This window comes from Rhinolophus sinicus, chromosome 3 (genome assembly GCF_057876585.1).
Source record: "Rhinolophus sinicus isolate RSI-liver-muscle chromosome 3, RSI-T2T, whole genome shotgun sequence".
In the NCBI taxonomy this organism is placed as follows: Eukaryota; Metazoa; Chordata; class Mammalia; order Chiroptera; family Rhinolophidae; genus Rhinolophus; species Rhinolophus sinicus.
The window spans coordinates 151,141,213-151,168,818 of NC_142503.1; the positions used below are offsets into that span (position 1 = coordinate 151,141,213).

A 27,606-nucleotide genomic window follows, 5' to 3' on the forward strand; every position below is an offset into this window, starting at 1 on the left:
ACACTTTTAAACACATTGAACAGTGATTGGAAATAATGTAAAGCAGTTGAGATTAGTTAAGTGTTTTTAAAATGTTCAGATAGAGAGATATCTAATCATAAAGTTTTACATGGACTCTTAACCAAGAATAAAGATATCTGTACTTGTATGGGAAAAGACAATTCTCTTTCTGCTTAACAATCTCTTTGATTTAGTAAGGAAAAGTTGTCTTGTGGGAAGCTTCTTTTGGTAGTTCTCAGAGTGCAAAAAGTATGGAAGCTTCAAGTTGATTTCATCATGTCTATTTATTAATGCATTTCAAGTTTCAAAAAACCTTACATCTTTGCACAATACTTTATTTTTTGCAATTTTTAGTAAAAATTTCCAAAGTGAACAAAAAGATACTGTATAAAACACAGTGGACATTAAACTGACAGTAGTATTAGATCTCATTTGTCTTGATCCTTTTGTTTTACCACATCTTGATTTGCTGTGGAGAGTTCAGTGCACATCTCTTTTCAGAAAACATTTAACTTAGACTCAAAATAAAATAGGGCAGTGTATACCTGCCAAACCCTACCACAGGATAACATTACAAGCAAAAAAATGTACAAGTTCCAAAGTCTACCACACTCAAGAAGTTACTAAGAACTCTTGCAGAATAAAAGTCACCGTTTTAGAAATGCAAACCCACTTCCAACCTTTGCACAGTCCAAAAACAAAGGCATTTAAATGATTTAAAAGCAATTACATACATATCTACCTACTTGTTTGTTTAGAATTATTTATAGTCTATCTGGGGTTTCATGTACAAAATTTGTCTCTAAATCATGTACAAAAAGCTGTATTTTGAAAAAAGTCACCACATACTGTACAAGTTTACAAGGAAGAGATCCCATTATTTTCTCTAGCATTTTTGGCCTTGCTGGCTTGCGTCACATTATGAGAATGATTGTGTAAACCTTATACTCTTAAGAAAAAAAAGAAAAAAAAAGAAACCAAAACACAGATTTTTTTTCAACTTTCCCTAAATCTGCCTCCTACGTGAGGCCAGGAAAATCATAGCTGTTTATGTCTAATTTAAGTGATGCAGTTGGAAAACAGAAGCAATAAATATATCACAAGCTTAAAATATTCTTGTAATGCCCCCTTCCATTCCTGCATAGCAATAAGTCTGTTAATACATTAAATGCTTTTGCTTTCTTTCTTTAAAAAGCCATTTACATCTGTTTAAAAAATAAATTTGGAATGGGACATTGTGCTGTTTCACCTCCACTGCTGTTAAAATATTTAGGAAAAAAAATGTCAGAAGGCCTATCTAAATTTTAACTACTAGTTGAGCAAATCACTCTTCTTTAGTGGTTACCAATGATCAGTGATGATGTGCAGAAAAAACTGTTCAAATATTTTGATAAAGACACAGCTTTTCTTTTCCACATCAGACAAAAACCAAAAACATAATTAGCATCCTTTAGATATATGGAAAACACAAATAAGAGGTTACAAATAAAAAGAATCATTTCATTGACATAATTTCTAACAAAGCATGAATAAATTTCACCTACCAATTCAAAAATGGAACTGAATTAGAAAGTCTAAAATTAGTAAGCAGAAATCAGACACTGACATAAAGAACTAATTCTGAAGTAGTACGCTGCATCTGTCCAGTTTGCACACACTTCACTGTGTTCTTCAGCGCAGTCACTCATGTGCTCTTAGCAGCCATTTGATAAAGACAAAATGAATCAGAACCAACTCCATCATAAGAAAAAGGTAAATTGATTCTCATTTCAAAACTGCCTGTGTAAAGCATTACAGAATCCTGGACCACTGAATACCACCATTCTCTGTTATCCTGAGTATGTCAATTAAACAGTAATTTTTCATTAAGAGCGGAAAAATTTTATAATACAAAGAAACATCCATATTGCAATTTGTTTACAATTGCACACAGAAGTACAGTGTACGTAAGAAATACATGTCTGCATATAACAAGGTATGTACATTGGCAAGTGATGTCTCCAATGTTGAGGTGGTCGAGCCTCCTAGCCTTGATTGGCAGTTAAAAAAAAATATATATATATATTTCAATTTGTGATAAAAGTTTATCGAGAGCCAAGTTTGCCTGCAAGTGAAGAAAATGCAGCAACAAAGAACAGGGAACACGGGGCACATAATAATATTCTAAGACTTTGTGCCATTAGGTTAAAAATACCTGTTCGTAAGAAAATTGGGTTCCTTTTTCACCCCCCACCCCCCACCCCCAAATTGGAATTTTCAGGCTTTAAAATTAAGTAATTCCACCTGGTCTGAGGACTTGATCTCTTGCCATTTTTTTTCTTCAACTGTTATTTGTGAGGGTTGAGTTTGGGGATGATTTAATAGGTATCTCTTTGGAGTGAAGTTTCCCATTGTAGGCACTAGGAAGAACCAAGGCAAAAGCTGCAGTTAACGTCTCATGTGTCCCATCTGATAACTCTCCCGGGGCCGCTGACGCTGGGGTTGCTGAATGGTCTGTGGAGGTCTCCTCCTCTTTAAAGTGCCTATGAGGTACAAACAAAAGTAAAACAGATTTACTGTAAACTTTTTAATCTTTGAAAAAAAGTTGCCATATCAATAAGAAAGGTTCCAGATTGGTACTATCCCATAGAAATGTAATATGAGCCATATATTTAATTTAAAATTTCAGTAGCCATAATGAAAAAAGCTTTTTAAAAAGGTAAAATAATTTTAATATTTTTTTATTTCATTTAATCCAATATAGCCAAAATATTACCATTTCAAGATGTAACAGATGTAACGAATTGTTAATGAAATACTTCATTCTTGTTTGTATACATATCAGTCTCCAAAATCTGATATGCATTTTTTAAATTCATTTACTTACTTTATTAATTTCAGGTGTACAAAACAATGTAATAGTTAGACATTTACACCCCTCACAAAGTGATACCCCCCCAATCTACTACCCCTGACATCGTTTGTAGCTGTTACAATACTATTGACTCTATTCCCTATGCTGTACTGAATGTCAACTATAATTAAATACACACACACACACACACACCCCAGGGGTGCCAAAAAAATGTATATACATTTTAAGAGGCGTTATCTATGTATTATTTTTTGAAGTTGAATTGACCTTGACACTTCTGATGAAGACTGACTAGTTATTTTGTAGAATATAACGATTTGAGTTATCGGTATATATTATTACAATTTTAATAGTTTTTTTCCTTTCTTAAAATGTGTATACATGTTTTTTGGCACCCTCTGTATATAGTTTGATATGCCTTTTATATTTACAACACATCTCAACTGAGACTAGCCACATTTCAAGTGCTCAACAGCCACCGCTTATCAGAATAATATGGATTCTGAAGACAGAACCCATGATGAAAAAAATTACTGAGTGTCTTTGAGCAAATGATGTAACCTCTCTGAAACTCAAATGCCTTCCTTGTCTATAAAACACGGATAATAACTAACTCATATAGTCCATTGTGAAGATTATACAATTCACATGTAAAAGTGCTTAACACTTTTTGTGAGGGTTCAATAAATGACAGCTATGTAAATTTTTTTTAGTTTTTAAAGGTGGAATTTGCTTAAAGTGAAATCAAGTAAGAGTTGTTTCGCTGAATGAGGCCACGGTTGGTAACGTACATAAAAAGTGTCATGTGGCCCTTGGAAATCCCTAAAAAACTGATATCAGTTCCAGAGGGCTAACATTGTAAATTTACAAAAAACAATGATATAAAAATCGAATTTCCTGATTCCCACCAAGATATAATGCCAGTATGAATACTGGGGTCTCTTGCCCCAAGATAGGTAAATATAGAGCAACAACTGAGGGAAAATGGAGAAAATTGTAAGAAATTCCTAGTTCTAATCTACTTTCTGCAGGGTAGTGGATTTGGCCGGAGGCAAGAGGCTTCGTGAGAAGTGCTGTCTCTCCCTGAGAAGTAAAGAGTGAAGAGCAAATTTAGGAGATTTTTCTGAGACAAGAATGGTTATTTGGTGAATGAAGCCTCCACCCTAGCGAAAATGAGCTTATGTGCCAGAAAATATTTGATGAGCACGAACATTAAAAATAGTAACAGAAGTGCAGCCATTAAATAGAAAAACCAATCATTTAAAACTATCCTAACTATTGTAATAAAAAAAGGAAGAGTTTAGAATATGACAACAAAGACAAAAAAACAAGAACCAAGCAAAAATAAAACTTTCTAGGTCTAGATATTTTTAGATACTCAGGACAAATTAGCATTAAATTGGCAGCTAATAGCTAGACTGGATTCATAAAAAACACACTTAAAAGTCAACTAAACAATTCACCCAGTAATCCCAATCTCAAGGAGAAAGTACTATAAAATTAATTACCAAAGACTCATTTATAATTCAATTTTACCTGCTAAATGATATTGTATTATAAATATATATACCTTGCTCAAATTGTCTTACCTGGAAGAGGTTTAGGAGGAGGCAACTTTGGATTACTACTTGGAGTATGAACACTGCATATCTTAATAAATCCAGCCATTAACATGATAAGGGCAATTCCCATAAGTAATACTGCCCACCAATTAGCCTGGAAATAAAAAAATTTTCTACTGAGAAAAACTATAAAATACTTTAAAATATTTTATATTATATACAATACAGAATAGAATGCATTACATTTTAATTTTTAAAGAACATCTGTTGGTTGGGAGTTACACAGATATCATTATAAGCACATGTATATTAATTTCTTTAAATATAAAAAAATATAAAAGAGAAAACAAAAATCACCCATAATTTCACTTCCTAGGTAAAAAAATCCACTCAATCTAATTTCCTTTTCAGTCTATTTTCTATATAACTGTCATACATATTAGATAAACATACATGCAAAACTGGGGTCATCCTGAATATAGTTTATATTGCATTTTCCCATGTTATTAAATATTTTCTAGTTTGAATATTTCCCTCTTTTTTTGGCCTATTACTTTTACAGACTATGTTTTGTTTGCTTTTATATTTTCCACTTACTTAGAAAGTATATTACTTACTTTAAATTTTACTACTGGACAGAATTTTATAAAATAGTCTCTATATTTTTTCCTAATCATCAAAGTTAAGACTAAAATCTTATCTTTTTTGAGGCCCTCTTTACCTGTTATTCTATTTCATTTGGAATTTCAGACCCAGACTACTAAAGGAAATTATTTTTATATGATATAGCTTAGTTTTCATTATATTATACATATATCTTGTAGTATCTATCATATATTCATTTATTTAAAGGTTAATAGTCTTTTTAAATATAAAAAGTGGAAAGATATACACATTTTAGAAGCGGGCAAACTTTACCCAGTCTAAGAAGGAACTAAACATTTTACTTCTAACTTAAACCATATTAAACAAATCAATTAGCCAAACAAAAAACACTTCAAAAATTATTGGTGAAATCTTATTTCTAGAAAAATCATTGTTTCCATTCTTAATAAATTCTAAGTCTATTTTGCAATTCAAAATATTCAAATTTTGTTTAAGATAGCATGTACTAATAAACATCATACAAAATAGTTGCAACTTTAAAACAATAAACTTTCACATTGACAACACAGATTGTTATACTACCTATATAGTAATTGCTAATCATTGCCAATAAAATTATTTTAAGAAAATTTTCTATGATCTAAGGTCTCGTAATAAACAGCCTACTCCTTCTATACTGTTCTCTTTATCCCACAATAATCCAAGCCACTCTTCTCACATGCGCATAAAGCCTTTCCTACATACACATAAATTTTAATTTGTTTAATTTTGGTGACTCTCAAACTCATAGAAAAGTTGCAAGTATAATACAAAGAACTTTTTAATATCTGGAACCATCTGAGAGTAAGTTGCTAGCATGATGCCCTGTTACACCTGAACATCTTAGCACACGGTTTCTCTAACATAAGGGTGTTTTCCTAGATAACCACAACATAATCATCAAAATCAGGAAATTAGCACTGATACATTACTACCATTTTAATCCTCAGACCCTGTTCAAGTTTTGCCATTTGTCCCAATACCATCCAATTCAGAATCATGTGTTACGCTTAACTGCCATGTTTCTTCAGTCTCTGGACAAACAAAACAAATTCCAGTCTTTCCTTGGTTTGTGTAACCTTGACACTTTTGAAGATTACAGGTCAGTTATTTAACATAAGAATGTCCCTCAATATGGGTTTTTCACATGTTTCCTTATGATAAGATTCAGGTCATACATCTTTGGTAAGAATATCACAGAAGTGATGGCTGGGTTCTTCTCATTGCATCTTATCAAGTGACACACGATTTTGATCTCATACTGATGACCTTAACTTGATCACTTGATTGAGTATTAGCAGCCAAACTTTACCATAAAGATACTCTTCTCTTTTGCAGTCAATGAGTATTTTGTAGGGACATAATTTGGAACTATGTCAATATCCTGTCCTTCATCAAACTTTTAATTAATTAATTTATTTATTCCCTCGTGGTTTCCTATTTTATTCAATATAATCCACTACTATCATTATTTTGTCTTCTGGATATACCCCCACCATTCTCTGAGCACTTTACTTCATGACATAAAGTAAAATTTCTAGGTTCATGTTCTTTCCATGCCCCAGCCCTGGAATCAGCCACTTCTCCATGGAGCCCTGGTCCCTTTTAGAACTGCCTTCCTATGCAGACACCCTCCTCACAACACTTGTACTCTGATATTCCAAACCCTCGCCCCTCCGTGGGGCATCCTTCCTACCATGCTTGGGCACCAACACCCCATCCGGTCTTCTTCTCCTTCCTTACCCTCCCCACTCTGGTCAGGCTCCAGTACCCTGTTCTGTGCCACTACAGCTCCCCTCACCTGGCATGAATGCCTACCTTGCTTGGCCTCACCTAATGGCTTTAGGTATTAACTGTTCAAGAAAGGAGAGAGTAAAGCGTAATGTAATTCGGTCTTACTGATGAAGCTACAAATCTGAATTACGTGAAATCCATTTTTAAATGCTGACAAATCATTCAAATTTTCAAAAAGCAATATATAGACCATACGAGACATGCTTACACAGCTAAATCTGGCTTGGAAACCACAAATTTACAATCTACCTTTCAGAAGCCATTTCTTGTATCCTACTGAGATTGCCAGAGAGTTTTCTAAAATTTTCTTTTGGTTTCTGTAGAAAATAATTTTCATAGAACTGTTCTCCCTATCTTTAGGATAATATTCCCTTTCCCTTGTTATATAAACGTTCTATAGTCTCCTGTTGTTTTCTGTTTTATTTATCCTCAAACAATAAACCCATTATTCACCAAAAGGTGGGATATAGGCCTGCCCTCAGTCTGCCAACTCAAGTGCTGGTTGATTTCTTTTCATTTCTGCCTACTGTTACATGAAGAACTATGCACAGCTTCTGTCCTGTTCCTAGCATCCAGAGGCCTTTTAAATATGGCATTTAATGAGGCAGGGCCTTTTTTCTACCTCTACTGTCTGGATTTCTGACACTTTGACCTAGTAAAATACATAAGGAACCACAATCACCAGTTTGTACTGCTACATGTACTCTTCTTGCTCCATACCAATGTCAACCTTGGCTGTATGTTAGAGTCACCTGGAAAGTTTTCAAAACTCAGATACTCAGACCAAATCCCAGATTCAAATGGGGTAGGGTCCTAACATCAGTAATTTTTTTAAAGCTGCCCAGATTATTCCATTATGCAGTTAAAATTGAGAGCTATTGGTCTCTACCAGGAATCAGCAAACTTTTTCTATAAAGGGCCAAACGATACATATTTAAGGCTTTGTAGGCCATGTAGTCTCTGTCGCAACAACTCCTTTCTGCCACTGCAGTGCAAAAGCAGCCAGAGACAACACGCAAACACATGAGCAGGGCTATATCCCAGTAAAACATTACAGTTGACCCATTGTAACCACAGGTTTCTCATCTGTGGATTCAATCAACCGCAGATCAAAAACAGTGCTATTCTTGATCTATGGTTGAGAAACCGCAAATATAGAGGGCCAACTGTATGCACTGTTCTATGACATCTTAAATAAAGGACTTAAGCATCCGGCAAATTTTGGTATCTGTGGGGGGTCCTGGAACCAATCCCCCATGGATACTGAGGGACAACTGTATTTACAAAAACAGGGCGCAAACCAGATTTGACCCAGGGGCCATAGTTTGTCAACCTCTGTTCTGTACCCACATACAGCACATTAGTTTGGGAGACTACATGGAAATAGATTCCATTCAACATTAGCCCTTTTGTTCTCTCTATCCTATTACTTGCCTGAGAGTTTTGGGGGAAGTTGAGAGTATCTAACTGGCTGGTGAAAGAGGAATCCTATGACTGGGAAGACCTGCTCAAATAATCTGCACTCACATGGTAAAGGAACAGTTCCCATTTCTGAGTGATCTAAGATTATCTGTTATGCTTATTAAAATATGCAAAGGGTCAAGGGTCTTCTTACTATTTTCAGGCCGATGGGCTCATTCTGTTATGGGAGATGCACTTCCACATGTTCAGGCCACAACCCTACAAATTCCAATTCAGTTGTTCTGGTTGGTGGAGGGCCCAAGCAACTACATTTTAAACAAGCACATCAGGGATTAGGATGCAGATCAGTGCTACATACTCATTGTAGACACGTTGGCACTGTGGTATGGGACCATTTTGAGCAATGCAGGAAGCTTCGCATCTCTGGCCATCAACCATCAAATGCTAACAGAGCCCCTCAGTTACTTGGACAACTACTGTACATTTCCAAATACCCTCTGGGGAGGCAGTAGCACCTCTAATGTGATCTGATCCATAGGCACAAAGGCTCCAGGCTCTTCCTACTATTTTCAGGCTGATGGGCTAGTTCTTCTATGCGAGATGCACTTCCTAATGTTCATTATATTCTCTTACAGATTTCCTTCCTTCCAGTCTTCCCTGCTCAAACCATCCACCACCTGGAATTGTCTACGTCACTCTTCTCTGTAAAACCCTTCAAAGTCTTCCCTCCAAAGATCTCCAAAATAGACCATTAATAAGGAGAGAGAGGGGAAAAAAACAAAACTTGAGCACACACTAAGGTGCAGCAAAGTACAAGTATATACATGATTCCACTTATTTTTTAAAATATATCTTCTTATAAGGGTATATACAGCTTCTGAAGAACACACAAGAAACCCATCTTGAGCTGACTGGGCTCCAGAGTAAAAAGAAGGCATACTTTTCCATTTATTGCTCTGTCAATTAAAAAAAAAAAGATAATTACACTATTCAAAAGGAAAAAAGTAGAATAATTTTTTTTATTTAAAAAAATTCATACTTCCGTGACTTTTCCAGGTGCTCCCTCTCCATAAAACTTCAACCTGTGTACCCTCTGCTTCTACTAGTCCTTAAGAAGTTCGCTTTGGCATCACCTTCTTAAAGAGACCTTCCCCAAATAGGTTCTCCTATTTTCTGTGAAAACACTATTCAGAACTAAAAATATGTTTCCATGTGCTTGTCTTCTCTATTCCAAACTGGAATGAGAGCTCCTTGAATTTATATCCTACAAACTTAATACCTAACCCACAAAAAGGTACTTGTTGAACTCTATTACACGCGAGTCACTATTCCAAATACCGACTTTTTCAAACACTTCTAACAGCTCATTTATTATTTCTAGATTGCCACACATACAAATAATATGACAAGGCTCTTACAACAGAGATAAGGCATAAAAAAATTGTGGTTTTGGTACCTCTGATACTAGTTTTTCAGTATCTATAGTCTTAAAAAGAGATGTTAAGTAATATGGCATAAGAGAGGCAGACTGGAGAAAGCCTGGGTTTAACCATGGTTATAACTCTGTAGAAAACAAAGGTCAAAAAGACCTCGTTTCAGTTCAAGTCAACAGATATTTAGGAAAATGTGGCATCCAGATCCTTCAGAACTTCCAGTTTCTTCTAGCAGTGTTCCTGGCCTTCTTCCAAGTTTTTCCAGGTAACTACGTATCTCAAAAGCCCAAGATTGAGGTGTTTTAGTGACAGTAATCGTAGCTTTTCAGAGTCTAGTGTTTGGGAAAATGGAACATCACAGGGGACAAAAGATAGCAAGAAAAACTAAACAAAACAATGGTGTATTTGATGTTCCTTTTAAAAGAATTATCAGAGAGTGGGTTAAATGCTAAATCATGTTTTCTCTTTAATGTGTACTATAAAATCTGGGGAAAGAATATCAACCAGACTAATAAATGCAAAATACGTGTTTTATGTCAAAAGAAAAGATCACAATTTGTCCACTTGTTAGACTCTGAAAGAAAGGAGAACTATCGTGCATTCAACAAACATTTAATGAGTGTAAATTATGCACCAAGCTCTTGTCTTTCATAGGTATGAGTGTTAAGTGAACCTTAAAAGAGACATAGAGAAGACATTTAAAAGTTTTTTAAAAAACAGCCTTGAAGTTAACAAGCAAAAATTAAGCTTGAGAAAATAATTCTACAAAAGAAACAGACAAATGTTCAAAATAGTCATTTAATATGGCCAAAAGAACAAATAGGTCTACAAAGTAGAAAAAAAGTAAAAATGACAAAATAAAAAGTCAAAATTTACCAGTCTAATTTTAATAGTTTTTAAATTTTAATTTAATAATCTAAATAAACAAAAAGGGCATACAGGATAACAAAATGATAAAACAGGTATCAGTTAAAAAACCTGTGAGGGAAAAGAGGCAAGACATGCACTCAAGTCTCTTCAGACATAATGTAATCTGTTTTTAAAGATCCTCAGAAAAAGTCAACTACATAATCCTCTCAGTGAATGTTCTCATGTTTAATAATTCTCCCTCTCAGCACGCCCTCAACACTTCCTGTGGGTCACTAGACCATGTGGGGCCCACAGTTCCTTGTGGTGATACTGACTATGCTATCCTGCAGGGGCAGAGAGCTTCCTTTTTATCCTTCAGAAGAAAATACTATAGTCTGGACTTAGACTAAATGTTCTATCCTTCAACACCCCAAGTGCACCCCTCACACTAATCTGCCAAGCGGAAAGCAACTGGGTACTAATCTTTTAGTTACTTAAGCTCAGCCTGTGCTAGCATGATAAAATACCACCGAGAGAAACCAGAAAACATTATAGCCCCAAAGTTAATACGCACAATTTTTATTCTTTTCCATATAAATAATGACATTTAAGAAATCTGTTTCATTAACCTAGCAAATGTATACTGAATCCTTCCCATATGCTAAGCCCTGTGACAACATTGTATCTTTGTTGTTTAAGTTTCATAAGTGATATCTACCCTGTTTCCACGAAAATAAGACCTAGCCAGACAATCAGCCCTAATGCGTTTTTTGGAGCAAAAATTAATATAAGACCCAGTATTATATATTATATTATATTATATTATATTACATTATATTATATTACATTATATTATATATACTATACCCAGTCTTATATTATAGTAAAATAAGACCAGGTCTTATATTAATTTTTGCTCCAAAAGATGCATGAGAGCCGATTGTCTGGCTGGGTCTTATTTTTGGGGTAACACGGGTTGTGGCCTATTCTACTAGGAAATGTTGGACTTTAGAGATTCACAGCCATCTTCCATTTCCAACACATTAGAATGACAAAATAGAAATTTTCTGTTACATGTCTTAAAAAGCCATTACATTATATTTTTGTAATCTCTGCAATGTAATTAAAAAAAAAAAGATTCACCAACTTTAGCATGCATCATCGCCTACTGACTCAGTGGGGCCAGGGTGGGGCCTGAAATTTGCATTTCTTTCAAGTTCCCAGGTGCCTGCTGTGCTGTTGCTGCTGGTGGTCAGGGAACTCCCTTGCAACTACTCAAAGTGCAAAAACAGGTAGAGACATATGTAATTGAATGGGAGTTGGCCATGTTCCAATAAATAATTATTTATGGACACCAAAACCTGAATTTCATATAACTTTCAAAAGAATATTGTTTTGATAACATCTTTTGATTGTTTTTTCAAATACTTAAAAATGTCAACCCATTCTAAATTGTGAGCCATATAAAAATAGGCAGTGGGCTGTGTATGGCTCATGAGCCATAGCTTGACAACTCCTTTTCTAGATGAATGGTTGGTCAAACCTGGCTCCTCATCAGAAACAGGTGGGGAACTTTAAAAATACCCAGATATTTAAGCCACATCCCAAGAGATTCTGAATTGATGGGTCTAAGCTCTAAGGTGATTTCTCATGTACAGCCAGGAATGAGAACTACTGCTCTTAATCAACAGCAGTAGTTCTAAGGATATTTAGGGTCTTATATGAATAAAGACTTCCGAGGTCAGGTAAGTTTGAAAATGAAGTTAAAAATATTTTTTATTGCAGGATTTCTCACAATATTCCCACAAATCTCTAAAAGGTCCGGATTGTATATTATGTAATGTTTTCCACATTCATTTGACCACTAAACCCATGGATCTAATGTTCTGTGAGGCCCTTGGGAGACACTGCTCTCTTTCATAAAGAATACCAGATACTTAATACATAGAATTACAGCAAACTATGAGAGCAGAAATTAATAATGACAAATATTGTTGGTCATTATCAAAATAAAAATTAAGACAAACTCCTGTAAATCTGAACAAATTAAAATTTTAAAAGCCACAAAATAACAGTCAATTATTTAAAAAGGGAGGGGGAAATACAGTAATTTGGAAAAAAAATCAAGGTCAAAGAGGGTTTTCTACAACGTCAAAGAGGGTTTTCTACAACGTCAAACCTAACACAAAAGATGTGGAAAATCCGAACACATCAATAGCTATGGAAAAAACTGAAAAAGAATTACCAATGCCCTCAAACCCCACTTAAAGAAAAGGAGATAATGATACAGGGTTTTAGCAGATTTACTGGTGAACGCTCTCGAGCTTTTCAAGAACTCGATGATTCCTTGATAAATTCAAAGTATGGTTAACATTATCTACTGGCCAGATACATAGTAGGCACTCACCAAATACAGTAAACGTATTTTTGAAAAATACATTCAAAACACTTGTCAAAAACTTTTCCAGAAAAGAAAGTAAATGCCTTTATCACATCATTTCCATTATATTAGTAGCAGTCAATAACTCATGCCCTGAAGTATTAAACTGCTATGAATCTTCTGACTCTACCCTACATGAAGAGAAAAGATGCAATAGCATTCAACAGAAAAGGAACAAAAAGCTACTAGGCACCACTGGACAGGAAAGTCAATGAAACTAACCCCTCCTTCCTTTCATAGCTTTTTGTACCAGAGCATCCTAATAAACTATACTGTATCACTAACTAAAAGGGCACTTTCCTGACACCAGGAAACAGCAAAGTGTGAGCTGTAATGTAGCAAAATAAACTCTGCTATACAAGTGAATTCTGCATGTAACACAAATGAGACAACTTATAAGAAACTGGATATTTCTCATCTTACTGTTGACCTGGTTAATGCCCACAAATGCAGCAACAGCTTACTGGTACCCTTCAGGCAGTAGAGACCATATATTTGAAAGAGTGGCATGTGAATGGCAACAATGATATAAAATCAAAGCATTTTACACTCAAGGCAAACTTCTATAAACCTGTAAGTGCCTGATTAATCAGTTACAGAGCACAAGAAAAGACTTCATATTGTTAATTCATTGTTAGGAAGCATTAAATCCTCAATCTAAAACATGAAAAACAGGTTTGAAAACTACTTTAAATAAAAAGATTATTTCTATTAAATATTTTAATAGGAATAAACGAGCTTTTGAAATTCTAATTAAAACTAAGTCAAATTCAGAGATAATGGAGAAACATAAAAAAAACCCCTATTTTTAAATGATATAATATCTTATCTAGAAAACCTAAAATATCTGGCAGAACATAACTATGAGTTCCCCACATCAGATTTCTTTTCTGAACACATTTTTCTCTATAGTCAACAAGTATACCAGATCTCAAGTTATTCTTAAGAGAGAGAATCATAAAAAAGAAAAACAACTGGATCTGAGTTCAAAATGGGGAAGTAAAGGGCCAAAAAATGTAAGCTACTTTTAAGTCACAGAACTGAGAAATGCTAGGATGATCTGAGTCCTTGCGTAATTCCCAAGCCCAGGCTCATACTTGCTCCACTTCACCGTAATGTCACAAAGTACCGTATTTTGCTATGTATAATGTGCACCAACGTTTTTGGCCCAAACTTTCAGGGGAAAAAAATCTTCCGTGTTAATTTTTTAATTCAAAATTTCACTTGTTTACATTTAGGCACTTGTTTTTTGTATTACAAAGGAATTTTAGCATTTTTTAAACATATTGTAGTACAAGAGATTTTATGTAATAAATAATTACAGAACACAAGAACAGATGTAAGGTACAAAAAATTTTATGTACCGGTAACAAATTTCTGATATTTACGCATCATAGAAGGCCAAGAACTCTTCATCAGTCATTGCAAGTTCGTGGTAAGTTCAACAAAACTGATTATAGTATTCCAGGGTATTATTTTGCATATGGATACAGTTACTGATTTCTAGAGTGACACTTTTAACTCATAAGCATAAATAAAAGAAAAACATTTATACAGATACGGAATTACTACTACCCATGTATAATGTGCATGCTTATTTTTCCCTCACAAATTTGGGCAAAATTGCACATTATACACGGCAAAATACGGTACCTTAAGTTTACCAAATCATTTTTGAACACCTATTATGCACCAAGCACAGGAGTACAAAAATGAGTAACACATCATGTTTTAAAGAGACCTAAGTTAAATTAATTGCCCAATTATTTGGCATAAAACCTAGGTCTCCTAAATCCAATGTCAATGATTCTCCCACTACCTAGTTACTACATATCTAAAAACCACACATTCTAACATGCAAAGTATATTCTTCTACGTGCAATAAACACCATTTTAATGCTGGAAATAATGCCAAAATTTTTATTGTAGAATGTTATGACAAGAGTACCAAAAAGGGTGACACCCCACAAAGGCAACTTTTTTGTGTGTTTTAAGGCATACTCAGTCCTGAACACACACATAAAAAAATCATAAGAAAAAATTTGGGAATAGGGTTGAGGGGAAGAGCTGACTTCTAAGTTAATTTCCAATGCAAACTCATTCAGTTCAGGTGTAATACACTCTCTCAAATACATCACTTGCAAGCCTCCTACTGATATTTTAATGTAATCACTTAGAAACTTGAATATTTAAGTGACTTAATATAGTAATTCTCTGCAATCTTCTAAGAAAATTTTAGGTAATTTAACATCTGTACAACTTGGAGATATGCAGGCTTAAAAATAATACAGTTTAGATTTATGTTGGATGAAAATCCATAATCATTAACAAATCTGCAAAAGGCTCCGTATCTGATCTTACCCTGTTCAACATTTCCTATCACAGACAAGATGAAGACCTAGAAATTATACTGAAATGTAAGAAAAAAAAACCTTCATAAAATCACCAATTTCTTTCATCTCTCCTGTTCAGCAAAGTAGAACCCACAGCTGGCTATCTGTCATGCTGAGACAAAGGAGAAAACAAAAAGCAAATAGGGTTTTCCAAAACAACTCGAGGAAAAACTCCCTTGAAATGCCCTAATCATATGGACCAAAGAAGGAAGTAACCCATCTAGGACATGAACTAAGAAGCAGAGTAAAAGAGAATGGCTCCCATCACCTACCTACCTACCTAGGAAGGATATACATGTGGAGATTCTGGTCACTTGAAAAAGCATTCTTCAGATAAAGTAATTCCAGTATAAATAGGAAAGAAGTGATTTTCTCATAACATGGGTAATCTCTGGCCAAGTAAAATTATGATCAAACCATTTTAAGATATGGTTTCTTTATAAATAAAAACTATACTTACCACAATCCATTCAGCAATGTTTTCATAAAGCTCTGGACTAAAAATTGCTTTTTTAAGCCTAGCTAGAGGACCATCAGCATCTACTAATCTGCAACGCATGAAAACATCACAGTAGCCTCTAAAATCATTGCAAGGAGATCCAGGTTGCAGGGTGATGGTTCGACCCATGAACTGCTTGCTCCACTGCGCAGACCCTGTGCTGGCACAAGTTGATAGGTCCACTGGAAAAGAAGTCCCAATATAAGTTGAAGATCAGATTTCCTAGCAGGCTAGTTGGGGAGAGAGGTAAGAAGGAAGAAACGGCCTAAAAACCATTATCATGGCATATTATATAGACTTTCATTAGTTAGGGTGGATAACATCACTGGTAATTCACCTTAAATGTTACAATATAAACTAACAACCAGCAATTTTGGACTTAGTGCCCACAATGGCTTTAAAACCTTCTAACAGTGTTTATATTAATCATTGCCATAAAGCTGGCAGGTTTTTGTCTATCATTTTTAAAACACTGTAGGGACCTTAATACTAGAAACACAATGCTATGCTACATTTAAAATTCTTCTCAAGAGGATCAGTTTAGTTGGAAATTATTTGTCCAAAATGTATATCAAAGTTTAACACTTAAAATTTAGGAGAAAATAAGGTGTTTGAAACAGATTTTACATTCTTGTATTTTAAAAGCCTTACTCTTCTTCATACAGCAGACGTGGCATAATTCCTTATCATCTTTGCCATCAGAACTGGCACAGGTACACTCCTCCAAGCCGTATTTCTCACAGATAGAACCTGCACATTGCTGAAAGAAAAATGAAAGACAAATTATGTGATCCCTATATAGTCAAACTTATTGTTCACAGTAACAGACAAACAGATATAAGCTTCCAGTGCCAAAATAATTAAGTAGAAACACAAGTTGGAAATAAAAAGCATAGCTTAGTATCAGAAATGGATCATATAAACACATTTGAAAAAGAGTAAGTGCAAATAAGATAGCAAATATTTTAAAGAAATAGTAACTTAAAAAAATCTTAAAGCAAAAACAGAATAAGAGTAGATGAGCATCAATTTTATGTTATTTATCATGTCTCCTTTGTAAGAAGAGAAAAATGAATTTTTCCTCATGTAGAAGAAAGTGATTATTTAGCCAAGAAAGCTTTAAAAGCTTCACATTCTTTTATTTAAGCTATTAAAAAAACTTTTTATTTAGGTTATTAAAGATATTAATTTATAAAACTTAAAAGCAGTACAGAGTCACATGACTAGTTGAATAACTGTTTTTCTCTAGGGAATATCACACACACACACACACACACACAGTAGAAAGATGAATGACAAGTCAGTAACTAATCATCTAGTACTGACTATAGAATACACTCATGTCTTTGTGGGGAAATAGGAATATTATATGGAAGTTCAATCTGCCAACCACACTGAACTAACCAAGATTATTTACTTTAACAGTGCAGCTTTAAGATCAACAATTATTCTGCAAAAGTAGGTTTTATAAGACTAATTAAAAACATATAAATCAAACGCTTACCCCATTAATGCACACTTGTGTTTGCCTATTACAGTCTGTAAAATTTGGTTTAGGGTCAGATGCTGGGCAGAGAGCTGTAATGCCATTACATTTTCCTTCTTTTGCACAGTCTGAATCATCCCGACACTTGTCATTGTTTAACCTGAATGAACACTTTGCTGTACAACAGGGACCTTGACTTGGACTAGAGGAAACATTAAATGATTAAAGAAAATCACTAGGGTATTTCCTATATACACAGATATGGTCCTAATTTTCAAATTATCAATCTCATCTTTCAAATGGTAAATATGTTACTGGTATAAAACTTCAAATAGTGGAAGAGGCTACTAAATTTCAACATTCTATTAAGCATATAAAAGTGACTGTCTTGTTTTTATAAGCAAGGCATTCTTACTCTATTTGCCTTTAAAAGGCTATACTAGAAAATGGATTTAGTATTAGGCAACTTATCAGTGTTTTTCATAGTTACATCATACATTAGTCAATTTATCAATTTTTCTCACATTTATATGCTAAAATCTAACTATGACACACAGACCAGCCATTTAAAAAGTATTGCAAACAATATTGTATTGCTTGTATCTATTACTACCAAAGTAACTTGACAAGTGAAATAGTTACATGATACCAAGTTATAAGAGTGTATGGAATGCTTATTACCTAAATATTCAAAATTAAGATTCTAAAAATATAGTCACATTTTTAAAGTTGAAAACTAAATAATATTTCATTGAGCATCTTCTGCATGTCCTTTTTTTAACACCCACAACACAAATTACAAGTAGTTCAATCTGCCAACAACAGTGCACCAACCAATGCTATGGAAATTTTTTAAAAATTTAAAAAAAATTTCTGGAAAAATCTAAATAAAACAACAACAAATAAAGACAAAGTTTCAAACCACATGCATCTCTTAATCTGTTTTAAATTTATCATAACTACCTTCCGGTGACTTTATAGAAACATTAGGATGACTGGTATTAGCAAGGTACCTGCACTGTTTTCCAGGTTTCAGCTTGCATTTTTTCCCCTCTGGCTGGTTTGCATCATAGCAGCACTCATCTTTACACTGGTCACTATAGCCACAGTCACATTCTTCACCTTGCTCGACCATTCCATTTCCGCAAATAGGTTGGCCAGATTCTGAGAAAAATAAACAAGACAAAGTAAGCATTGCATGCACACATTAATTTCATTTAAAATTCACCAACTCTTTAGAGCCTCCTAACAAAAGGAGAAAGGAAAACTCTGATGAATAAGAATAGTAGAACAAATTAGGAATCTGGAAATTAGGAGACCTAATTCTAACACTCACTCAGTCACGAACTAGCAGTGTGGCCTGGCACTTCATTTCCCTTTTTTGGGGTCTCAGTTTCCTCATCTGTATAGTGAGAGGGTCTGACCTGATTGTCCTTCTAAGGTCACTTCTAGACATGGTAACATTCTATTTAGGCCATGCTACACTGAGATTTACTGAATGATGACTGCATTATTTATAGTACATAAATACAAATTAAGTTAGTGCTTCATCAATCAGAAAAAAATTAAACCTTTTTTGTTAGACAGAAAATTTCAAACGTACATAGATGTAGTAAAAGAATAAGTACAATAAACTCCCATGTACCAATCACTTAGCTTTAACAACTATCAACAATATATTGTAAACAACTCCACCTACCAGTCATTTGTTCTTATAAACACTTCAGGACGAATCTAAGAAATAAGGAGTTTTTTCCTTTTTAAATCTAACCATAATACCATTATCATATCTAACAAAATTAACCATATGCTTAATAGTATCTAATAAATAGCCAATTCACGTTCAGTTTTATCACAACTGTTTTTTTATAATTGGTTTATTTGAATCAAGTTCCACAAAAGGTTCCCCCAACTCCTCTCCCCATGGTTGCTTCTGGTTGACATGTGTCTTAAGTTCTTTTACTATATAACAGATATCCTCCTTTCTTTTTATTTTTATATATTTGTTAAAGAAATCGGGTCATTTTGTCCTTTGGAATTTCCCACATTCTATTTGGCTGATTGTATACTAGTCTGGTAAGTTTTCTGTTTTTTTTTTAATGTATATTAGTTTTGCTCCTCAGCTAGTTCAAGCTCCTTAAGGGAGAACCATGTACTTTTTGTATTCCTAAACAGCCCATCAGTATTGGGTCAAATCTTGGTTCATCAAGGTTAGACTGTCTGGTCTAACCATAATGAATAATTTTAGAAAAAATTTTAGGCTCTCTTTTAAAGTTATTTGATTTTGTCAATGGGGTTTAAAATTAGAAAAGGAATGCTACTCTTTGTAAGATCATAAAATCAGAGAACTTCAGCATTTACAGGGAAATGATAAGAATCAAATGAATTTATTTTATAGAAAAGTAACTTCCAGAGAGTTTGTGCCTTGCTAGAAACCAGATGCCCCAGTATGAGCAAAACACAGACTAAACCCAGGTCTCTTAAGACCTAAAAATCTCATGTTCTTTTCTTTCTATACCAAATCAATGGGGAAAACGACTGTAGTATAGACTTGAAATTAAGAAATAAGTAAGTAGAAGGGAACAAATCTCAAACACAGGAATTCAACAAGGGATATCTGAATAAAAATTATTCTAGAAAGACTAGCTTTAGAAAGTTCATTCCTTATCTTTAACCACATCAAATATTAAAGGAAATCTTAGAGGTAATTGAAGCTCCATCCCTCTCTTTCATTTTATACGATCTGTTTTGTTCTCTAAAACTAGATGCATGCACACAGTAAACAATAATAGTTTTTCTAAAGTCTAGTAATAATCATTTTTTAATCCACGTGACATGCAATTAAGGAGGAAAAATGATAAAACCAGAAAACCTTTGATGCAATATTTATTACACATTAATTTATATCTCACATAGAAATAGTACTTTAAATCAGCTAATTGCTAACAGCTTAAACACAGAGAAAAAGTGCTGTTTAAATGCAAAAATTATAATGGGCACACATTTCGTTATAATTTAAGAACCAAATGTACTTCCCATGATACCTACAAAGTAATATGCATTTTTCAAAGTCAACTTCAACCAGAAAGTTTATTGTGAAAACCTGGTTTACAAATAAACAGTCTATGTAGCATTTCCACATCAAGAAGCTTTAGAAAAACTACCACTTTGCTATCATGTTTAAATCCATCTTTGAGTGTTCCTCATGTGCAAGGTGAGCAGCCTTGATTTTGCCCTCAAGTAACTTATAATCTTGAGAAATAGAACAAGAACCCAAAAAAATCATAATACACGGTATAATATTTAGAACATTAAATGTCACAAGAGAGGCATAACAGATGACTGGATAAACAAAATGTGTTATATCCATACAATAGAATATTATTCAGCCATAAAAAAGGTATGGCAATCTGACACGTGCTACAACTTGGATGAATATTGAAAATATTACACTAAGTGAAATAAGCCAGAATCACACAAGGACAAGTATTATATGATACCATTTATATGACTACCTAAAATCGGCAAATTTGTTGAAACAGAAAATAGATTAGAGGATACCAGGAAATGGGGATAGAGGGGAAAAGGAGTTATTGCTTAATGGTTACAGAATTTCTAATTGGAGTGATGAAAAAAGTTTGGAAATGGATAGTCGTTAGTTATACAACGTTGTCAATATACTTAATGCCACTGAATTGTATACTTAAAGTTAGTTTAAATACTAATTTATGTTATATATATATATTACCACAATAAGAAGAAAAAAAAAAGAATTTCATAGCAGTTTTATTCATATTGGTCCAAACCTAAAAAGCCCAGGTGTTCATCAGTAGGAGAGTGGATGAGCGAGCAAACTGTGATATACTCATATAGGGCAATATTACTCAGCATGAAAATGGAACAAATATTAATGAAGAATCTCAAAATATTATGCTGAGTGAAAGCAGCCTTCCATAAAAGGCTGTATGATTCCATTTATATGAAGTAAAATGAGCAAAATTTAGTTATGGTGAAATAAATCAGAATAATGGCTGCCTCTGTGGGTGCACTGGAAGCAGAGATTGATTGGTAAGGGAAACAAAAGAACTTTCTGGTGTGACAGAAATGTTCTATATCTTGATAGGTTATACTGGTACGCTATTTATAAAACCTCATCAAATGGTGGACTTAAGATTTGTTCATGTCACTTATGTAAAAAATGAAAGAATCACAAACAATATTGAACTCCAATTAATGATATGTAGGCTGAAATGTTTAGGGGTGAAGTACAGTGATGCAATCCACTTTAAATTGCAACCAAAAATATGGATTGAGAGATGGATAGATTGATAAATATGTGATAAAGCAAATATAGCAAAGTGTTAACAATCATAAAACGTAGGCAGTGGATACGTAAGTGTTCACTATGTAATTCTTTCAACTTTGAAAATACTCATAATAAAATGTTGGAAAATATACATACCAACAAAACAGTTGTTTCTCTTCTTCTCAAGAACTTGGCTTATATTCCTAATACTACAGAGTGAGAATTTATTGTTGTTAAGTTTGTCCCCAGATGTTGCTCTTGCATACATGATGTAATTGCCATTTTCTTTTTGTCCTAAATTCTTAGATTCTCCTGGAGTGCACTCTGTTCCAGAATCATGCTGTCAAACAGAATATAGAGTTACATAAACAGGAAGCAAAATAAGGTTTTCAGGTCATCTGATTAAATGTCATTTTCTCATCAGAAGAACAATGGAAGCTTGCAGACTCTCCTTTAGAAAAGATCTTACAATTGTTTGAGATTGTGAAAAAGAAAACAATTTGCTCTTGTAAGGGCCATTTTCCCTTAGAAGGGGAAATCAGTGAAGGTCTAACCACAACTTATAGCTTTGTACTTAGGGAGTAGAATGCAGAACAAAGTATCATCAGAGTCTCTTAAAAATAAATTCACCTACTTTTAAAACTAGTGACAGGAATATAAACTACTTAAAAACTACTAAATATTCTTTAAAATACATATTAAATTACATGTTATGGCTAGTGTCGACAGAGGTGGGGAAAGACGGGAAACAAAAAAGAAAGAATAGGCATTTAAGAGAGTTACTTATTAATTATTACGTAAGAAAGATAAGTAAATGCTGGAAAGAGATAGAAACACAATGATCTATTTTTATATAAAAATTAAGAAAAGCCAAGAGGTAAAACCAAAACATTGCTTTGCAGAATGAAACAGGAGACATACATGCACAGGCACAGAAATAGCTAATGGTGTTGGTAAGTATTATTGAAGTATCAGATACATACAGAAAAGTACCAAACCACAGCTCCATGAATTTTGTCAAAGTAAACATACTTACATGACCAACACTGAGATCAGGAAAGAGAACATTACCAGCTTATAACAGGTCCCCCTCCTCATTCAGTGCATTTAAAAACAAAGCAAATCTCAAAATGTTCCTCAACTGTCAGGAAGGGTAAAGACCAATGGGTCCTAGAGTAATAGTTCTGTTTTAATTAAATTGTTTCGAATACCATACAACCCAACACTCCAGAAAGAAAAGGAATGCCCAAAGGCTTTGTTTCTTCTCAGGGCCTATGAGAGCCCACTTTCATTTTCTACTCCCAAATCTGAAGCAACTATTAAAAATATGGCCTCTACTGTCACCTTTGTATTTCCTGATAACTCCTGCCTTTCTCCTGAACCTACAATGAGCATTTAACAACTCTACTATTCACCAATATCATCTTGCTTTGTTTTCATTCTACAGAATGCAATTTGGTTTCTCACAATGTATTACACTAGGATTATTCTCAGCATTAGAATTTTAGAAAGAAAAAAATCTCAATACTGTATAACTCTTGATGTTATCACAGAATATTTTACCATCTTTCAATTGAATAAATACCGGGGGTGCCAAAAAATGTATACAAGTGGACATTGGTCAATGTTGCTCAAGCAGTAGTTTGCCGTAATCAGAAGTGTCTGGCCGCTGATGGTAACCACTTTGAGCACCTCTTGTAATTGCAGAAGTCACACGTGACTTGTATTCATCTTTTGTTATCGGTATATATTGAGTATTACAATTTTAATAGTTTTTTCCTTTCTTAAAATGTGTATACATTTTTTTAGTGCCCTCTGTATATGAGTGAATGTCCAATATTATACAATGAGGAACTGAAATATACTATGAACATATAAAGAAGAGTTCAGTAAGCGCTGTCTTTAGGCCTCCAAGGACTTACTATTTAAAAGGGAGAGCAAATTTTGATATCCCTGCCTAGTCTGACTCTCTGCCCCATAAATCCATTACAGATACCACTAATCGATTATTATTTTACTAGCCTAGAAGATATTGTAATGGCTCATCATTAATAGCCATGAAAGAAGGAAAGAATTATAAACAAGTATGCCAGCCATATGTCATCCTCAGAAAAGGGATTAAACAAGCACATAAATAAACAAAATACAAAACAAAATATAAAGGCCATCTTGACTGTACCCCCAAAAAGTGCTACAAGAGTTCAAATAAAGAGAATGGTTTTACAAAGAAACTATAATCTTAGTTTTATAAGAAAAGAGAAAAGCTTTTTTTCTGATTATAAAAACAATATATATTCTTCCAGAAAGTTTAGAAAATAAAAAATAGATAACGGAAAATTCACATTCCAACCACACTAACTACTATTAAAATTTTGGTGTATTTCCTATGTGACTTGAATCTACTCATATGATATTTTAATACAAAATTTGTACTATGCCTTGTATACAGTTTTTTTTGTTTTGTTTTGTTTTAATTTTATTGGGGAATATTGGGGAACAGTGTGTTTCTCCAGGGCCCATCAACTCCAAGTCATTGTCCTTCAATCTAGTTGTGGAGGGCACAGCTCAGCTCCAAGTCCAGTCACCATTTTCAATCTTTTGCAGGGGGCACAGCCCACCATTCCATGTGGGAATTGAACTGGCATGAAAGCTCATGCTCTTCACGCACTAACCAACTGAGCCATCCGGCCGCCCCTTGTATACAGTTTTATAAATGACTTCTTTCAGTTTAACACTGTAGGGTGAGCACTGGAAAACTCAATTTTTAAATGAGTGCAGAGCATTCCATGATACTTTCCTAGTGTGGGGGCCATTTAGGCTGTTTAAAATTGTTTGCTATTATAAATAAAATTGCAACAGATACATTTTTAATTTTTATTGTTGAAATGTACACAAATCTTTGACAGATTCTGCATTTATTTCTTTTTGTTGGATTTTCAGTGGTAGAGTTACTGAGTTAAAAGGTCAAACTTTTACGGGTCTTGAAACACACTGTCAAACTGCCTGACAAAAGGGCCATATTAATTTACATTATATAACAGCATGGATCAAGATTTCAATAGGCATAAGGAAAGTTTTTTTTGTTTGTTTTTTTGGAAAGTTTTAAAGGACTGTAAATTACTTAACTTGACAGGAGTGGGGGAGACAACATTGGAAACATACCTGGACCCAAATTATGGAAAACTTTAAGTGCTAAGATAGGAAATTTTATTAGTAGTATCAACATGTACTAAGAAGTAAGCTGTAAACAGAAGTTGACATGATCAGAATGATCAAAACTATACCTAGACAAAGATTAATCTGGTAAGAATGGGTATATATTAGAATCTTCATATTGAGAGAGAAATCTGTCTAATTTATGATTAAACCATCCCACAACAAAGCTTATAAAGTGGTTAACAATAGGTATGCAATAAATATTTGGGATAGGATAAATATGTAAGTATAATGGACAGTACGAACCACTCAGTGAAAGTACGGTAACACTGATCTAGTATATAGATGTGTAACAGGAGAGATAAAGACAGATTTCAGATAAAGGTACCAAGGAAGACAGGCTCAGGAATTTGTGGTTCTGGTTGACCTTACTAATAAATTACTTAATAAATACTTACTAAGTACCTACTAGGCATATGAAGGGTAGCGTGAACAACATGCACAAAAGAATGGGGTGTGATGAAGCATGGTAGAGTCATTAAAAGTAGTCTGGTATGATAGGTAAAGATAGCAAGGGAGGCAAAGAACATGAGCCAATTTGTCCATTAGACAATAAGTAATCTCACGTTATTGTACTAAAAACACCTCTCTGGCAACTGGGTAGGGAACAGATTAGACAGGAAGAGAAAAAAGAACAGACTAGATTCCCTGCTCCAAGTGTGGTCTACAGCCCAGCAGCAACAGCAGCACCTGGGAGTTTCTGAGAAATGCGGAAACTCATGCCCCACCAAAGACTCCCCGAACGGAATCTGTATTTTAAGACCCTTGGTAATTTATCCATACAGTAAGATTTGAGAGGCCCTAGACTATAGGACAGAAGAGTAGTTAGAAGAGTACTGCAATTCTCCTGGTAAGGGCTGGAATCAAGAGAACAGGGAGTGGAGAGAGGACATTTAAGTGCCCTTGAAAATGTAAATTAACCATGAACAACAGTTCTCTGCTCATCTCTAAAATTTCAATTACTCTTTTAAGAACAGATCGCAAAAGCAGTCAAGAGGTAGAGAGACTGAATATATTTTAAATACTTTCTTTAAGAGTGTTGATAATAATCTATCAATTTCCGATTGGGATTTAGAAGAGGAAAGACTTGCAACTCAGTGAAGTAGCAGTTATATTTTATAAACCAGGAGAAAATTAGAGAAGCACATTTGAGGATTTTAATCTACAAGTATGTATTTTTGTAAATTCACAAAAATTTCCATTTTTACATGTGATAAGGTGCAAGTAAAATGAATTTACATGTATTTTTCAAATGAAAATTCCCCAAACTTGTTATTTTAATAAGCCCTGACAAAATCACAAAGATAGACTATCTTTCAGTATTTTGCATTTCTGTGTGTATTAATCTTCGAGTCACTTGAAAATCAATGTAATGGACTGGGTATTACATGACACCAAAAAATTGTTCATTTCGTCACATATCATAACCACACTGTGATTGTGTAAGAAAATGTCTATTTTTTTTAGAGATGTATACTAAAACATGTAAGAATAAATGGATTTGCTTCTAATGCCTTACAAAGAAAAAGGAAGAAATACAGACAGGAGTTGTCAAAAAACCTTGATAATTGTTGAATCTGAACCAGAGGTTGGCAAACTGCAGCCCACAACCAGTTTTAATATAACATAGCTAAGAATGGTTTTTCCATGTTTAAAGGATTGGAAAACAATAAAGAAAAAATATGCAACAGAGACCAAATGTTACCCCCAAAGCCTAGAATACTTACTAACAGGCACTTTACAGAAAAAGTATGCAGACCCCTGTTCTGGATGACAGGCATATGAGAGTTTGTTATACTATTTTTCGCTACTTTTGTGTATGTTAAAATTTTTCCATACTGAAAGATTTTAAAATATCAATCTTATTCCACAGTAGACAAAGACAAATCTAGTAAACCCCAATAATGCTTTAATGAAAACCAAACAAAAAAAACACCACTCCACAATCTGCTAACATTGAAAATTAATAGCCATGTACTTTTAGACAATGAAAAGTGAATCTCATTCAACAGATATTTGAATAAATCATGTACCAGGCACTGTTCTAGGGCTAGGAGACATAGAAGTGAATGAAATAGACAAAATTCCTTGCCTTAAGAGAATTCTGGCATTGTTATGCTGACATATTTTAATCACAAATATTATATTTTCCTCCCTTTCAATATGGTCACGTGCATGACTATGTTCTGAAATATAAAAACTAAATATTTGTTTTCACTGTAAACAAACAAAAAACCACTTAACATGAAAGGTAGGTTAACAACTTTTTTTAAATCTAATAATTAGGCGATACTTACTGGAGATCCAAAGTTATGTCCAACTTCATGAGCAAAAGTAATGTGAGAGACTTTGGGGGGCACATGAGACCCATAGTTCTGCACAGTAATAATTCCAGTATTTAAGGACTTCTTTTTACCATCTGAATAGAGTTTACTTTTTTCACATATTCCTCCAGAGCTTCCTAATTCAGAACAAAAGATGGCTAAATTAGTATCTATTTTTCCCCCAAAATACTTTTTAATATGTGCTATATTAAAACATTTAATATTTTGAGTTCAAAATATAATTGGTACCCACATGTATCAAATATTGAAAAGTGTCTATGGTCCGAGATTAGGAAGTAATTTCAAATAAGTTTTAATAATATTCAAAAGTTTCCATGGTCCAAAATTAGGAAGTAATTTCAAATAAAAGTTTTAATGGCACA

At 33.9% G+C, this 27,606-nt stretch overlaps 1 protein-coding gene across 2 annotated transcripts in view; it reads right to left on the reverse strand.

Annotated features, from left to right (window-relative positions):
- Positions 1-265: 265 nt before the first annotated feature.
- The window catches only part of ADAM10 (ADAM metallopeptidase domain 10), a 119,900-nt gene continuing 92,559 nt past the window's right edge, over positions 266-27,606 (reverse strand). For both annotated transcript variants that reach the window (XM_019732236.3, XM_019732235.3), the window contains exons 9-16: positions 27,197-27,360; positions 21,840-22,023; positions 18,391-18,541; positions 17,396-17,579; positions 16,543-16,651; positions 15,853-16,073; positions 4,444-4,570; positions 266-2,522 (exon numbers count right to left, since the gene is read on the reverse strand). In XM_019732236.3, the coding sequence (XP_019587795.3) occupies positions 2,428-2,522; positions 4,444-4,570; positions 15,853-16,073; positions 16,543-16,651; positions 17,396-17,579; positions 18,391-18,541; positions 21,840-22,023; positions 27,197-27,360 (1,235 nt within the window). In that variant the 3' untranslated portion in view covers positions 266-2,427. The remainder of the gene's footprint in view (positions 2,523-4,443; positions 4,571-15,852; positions 16,074-16,542; positions 16,652-17,395; positions 17,580-18,390; positions 18,542-21,839; positions 22,024-27,196; positions 27,361-27,606) is intronic.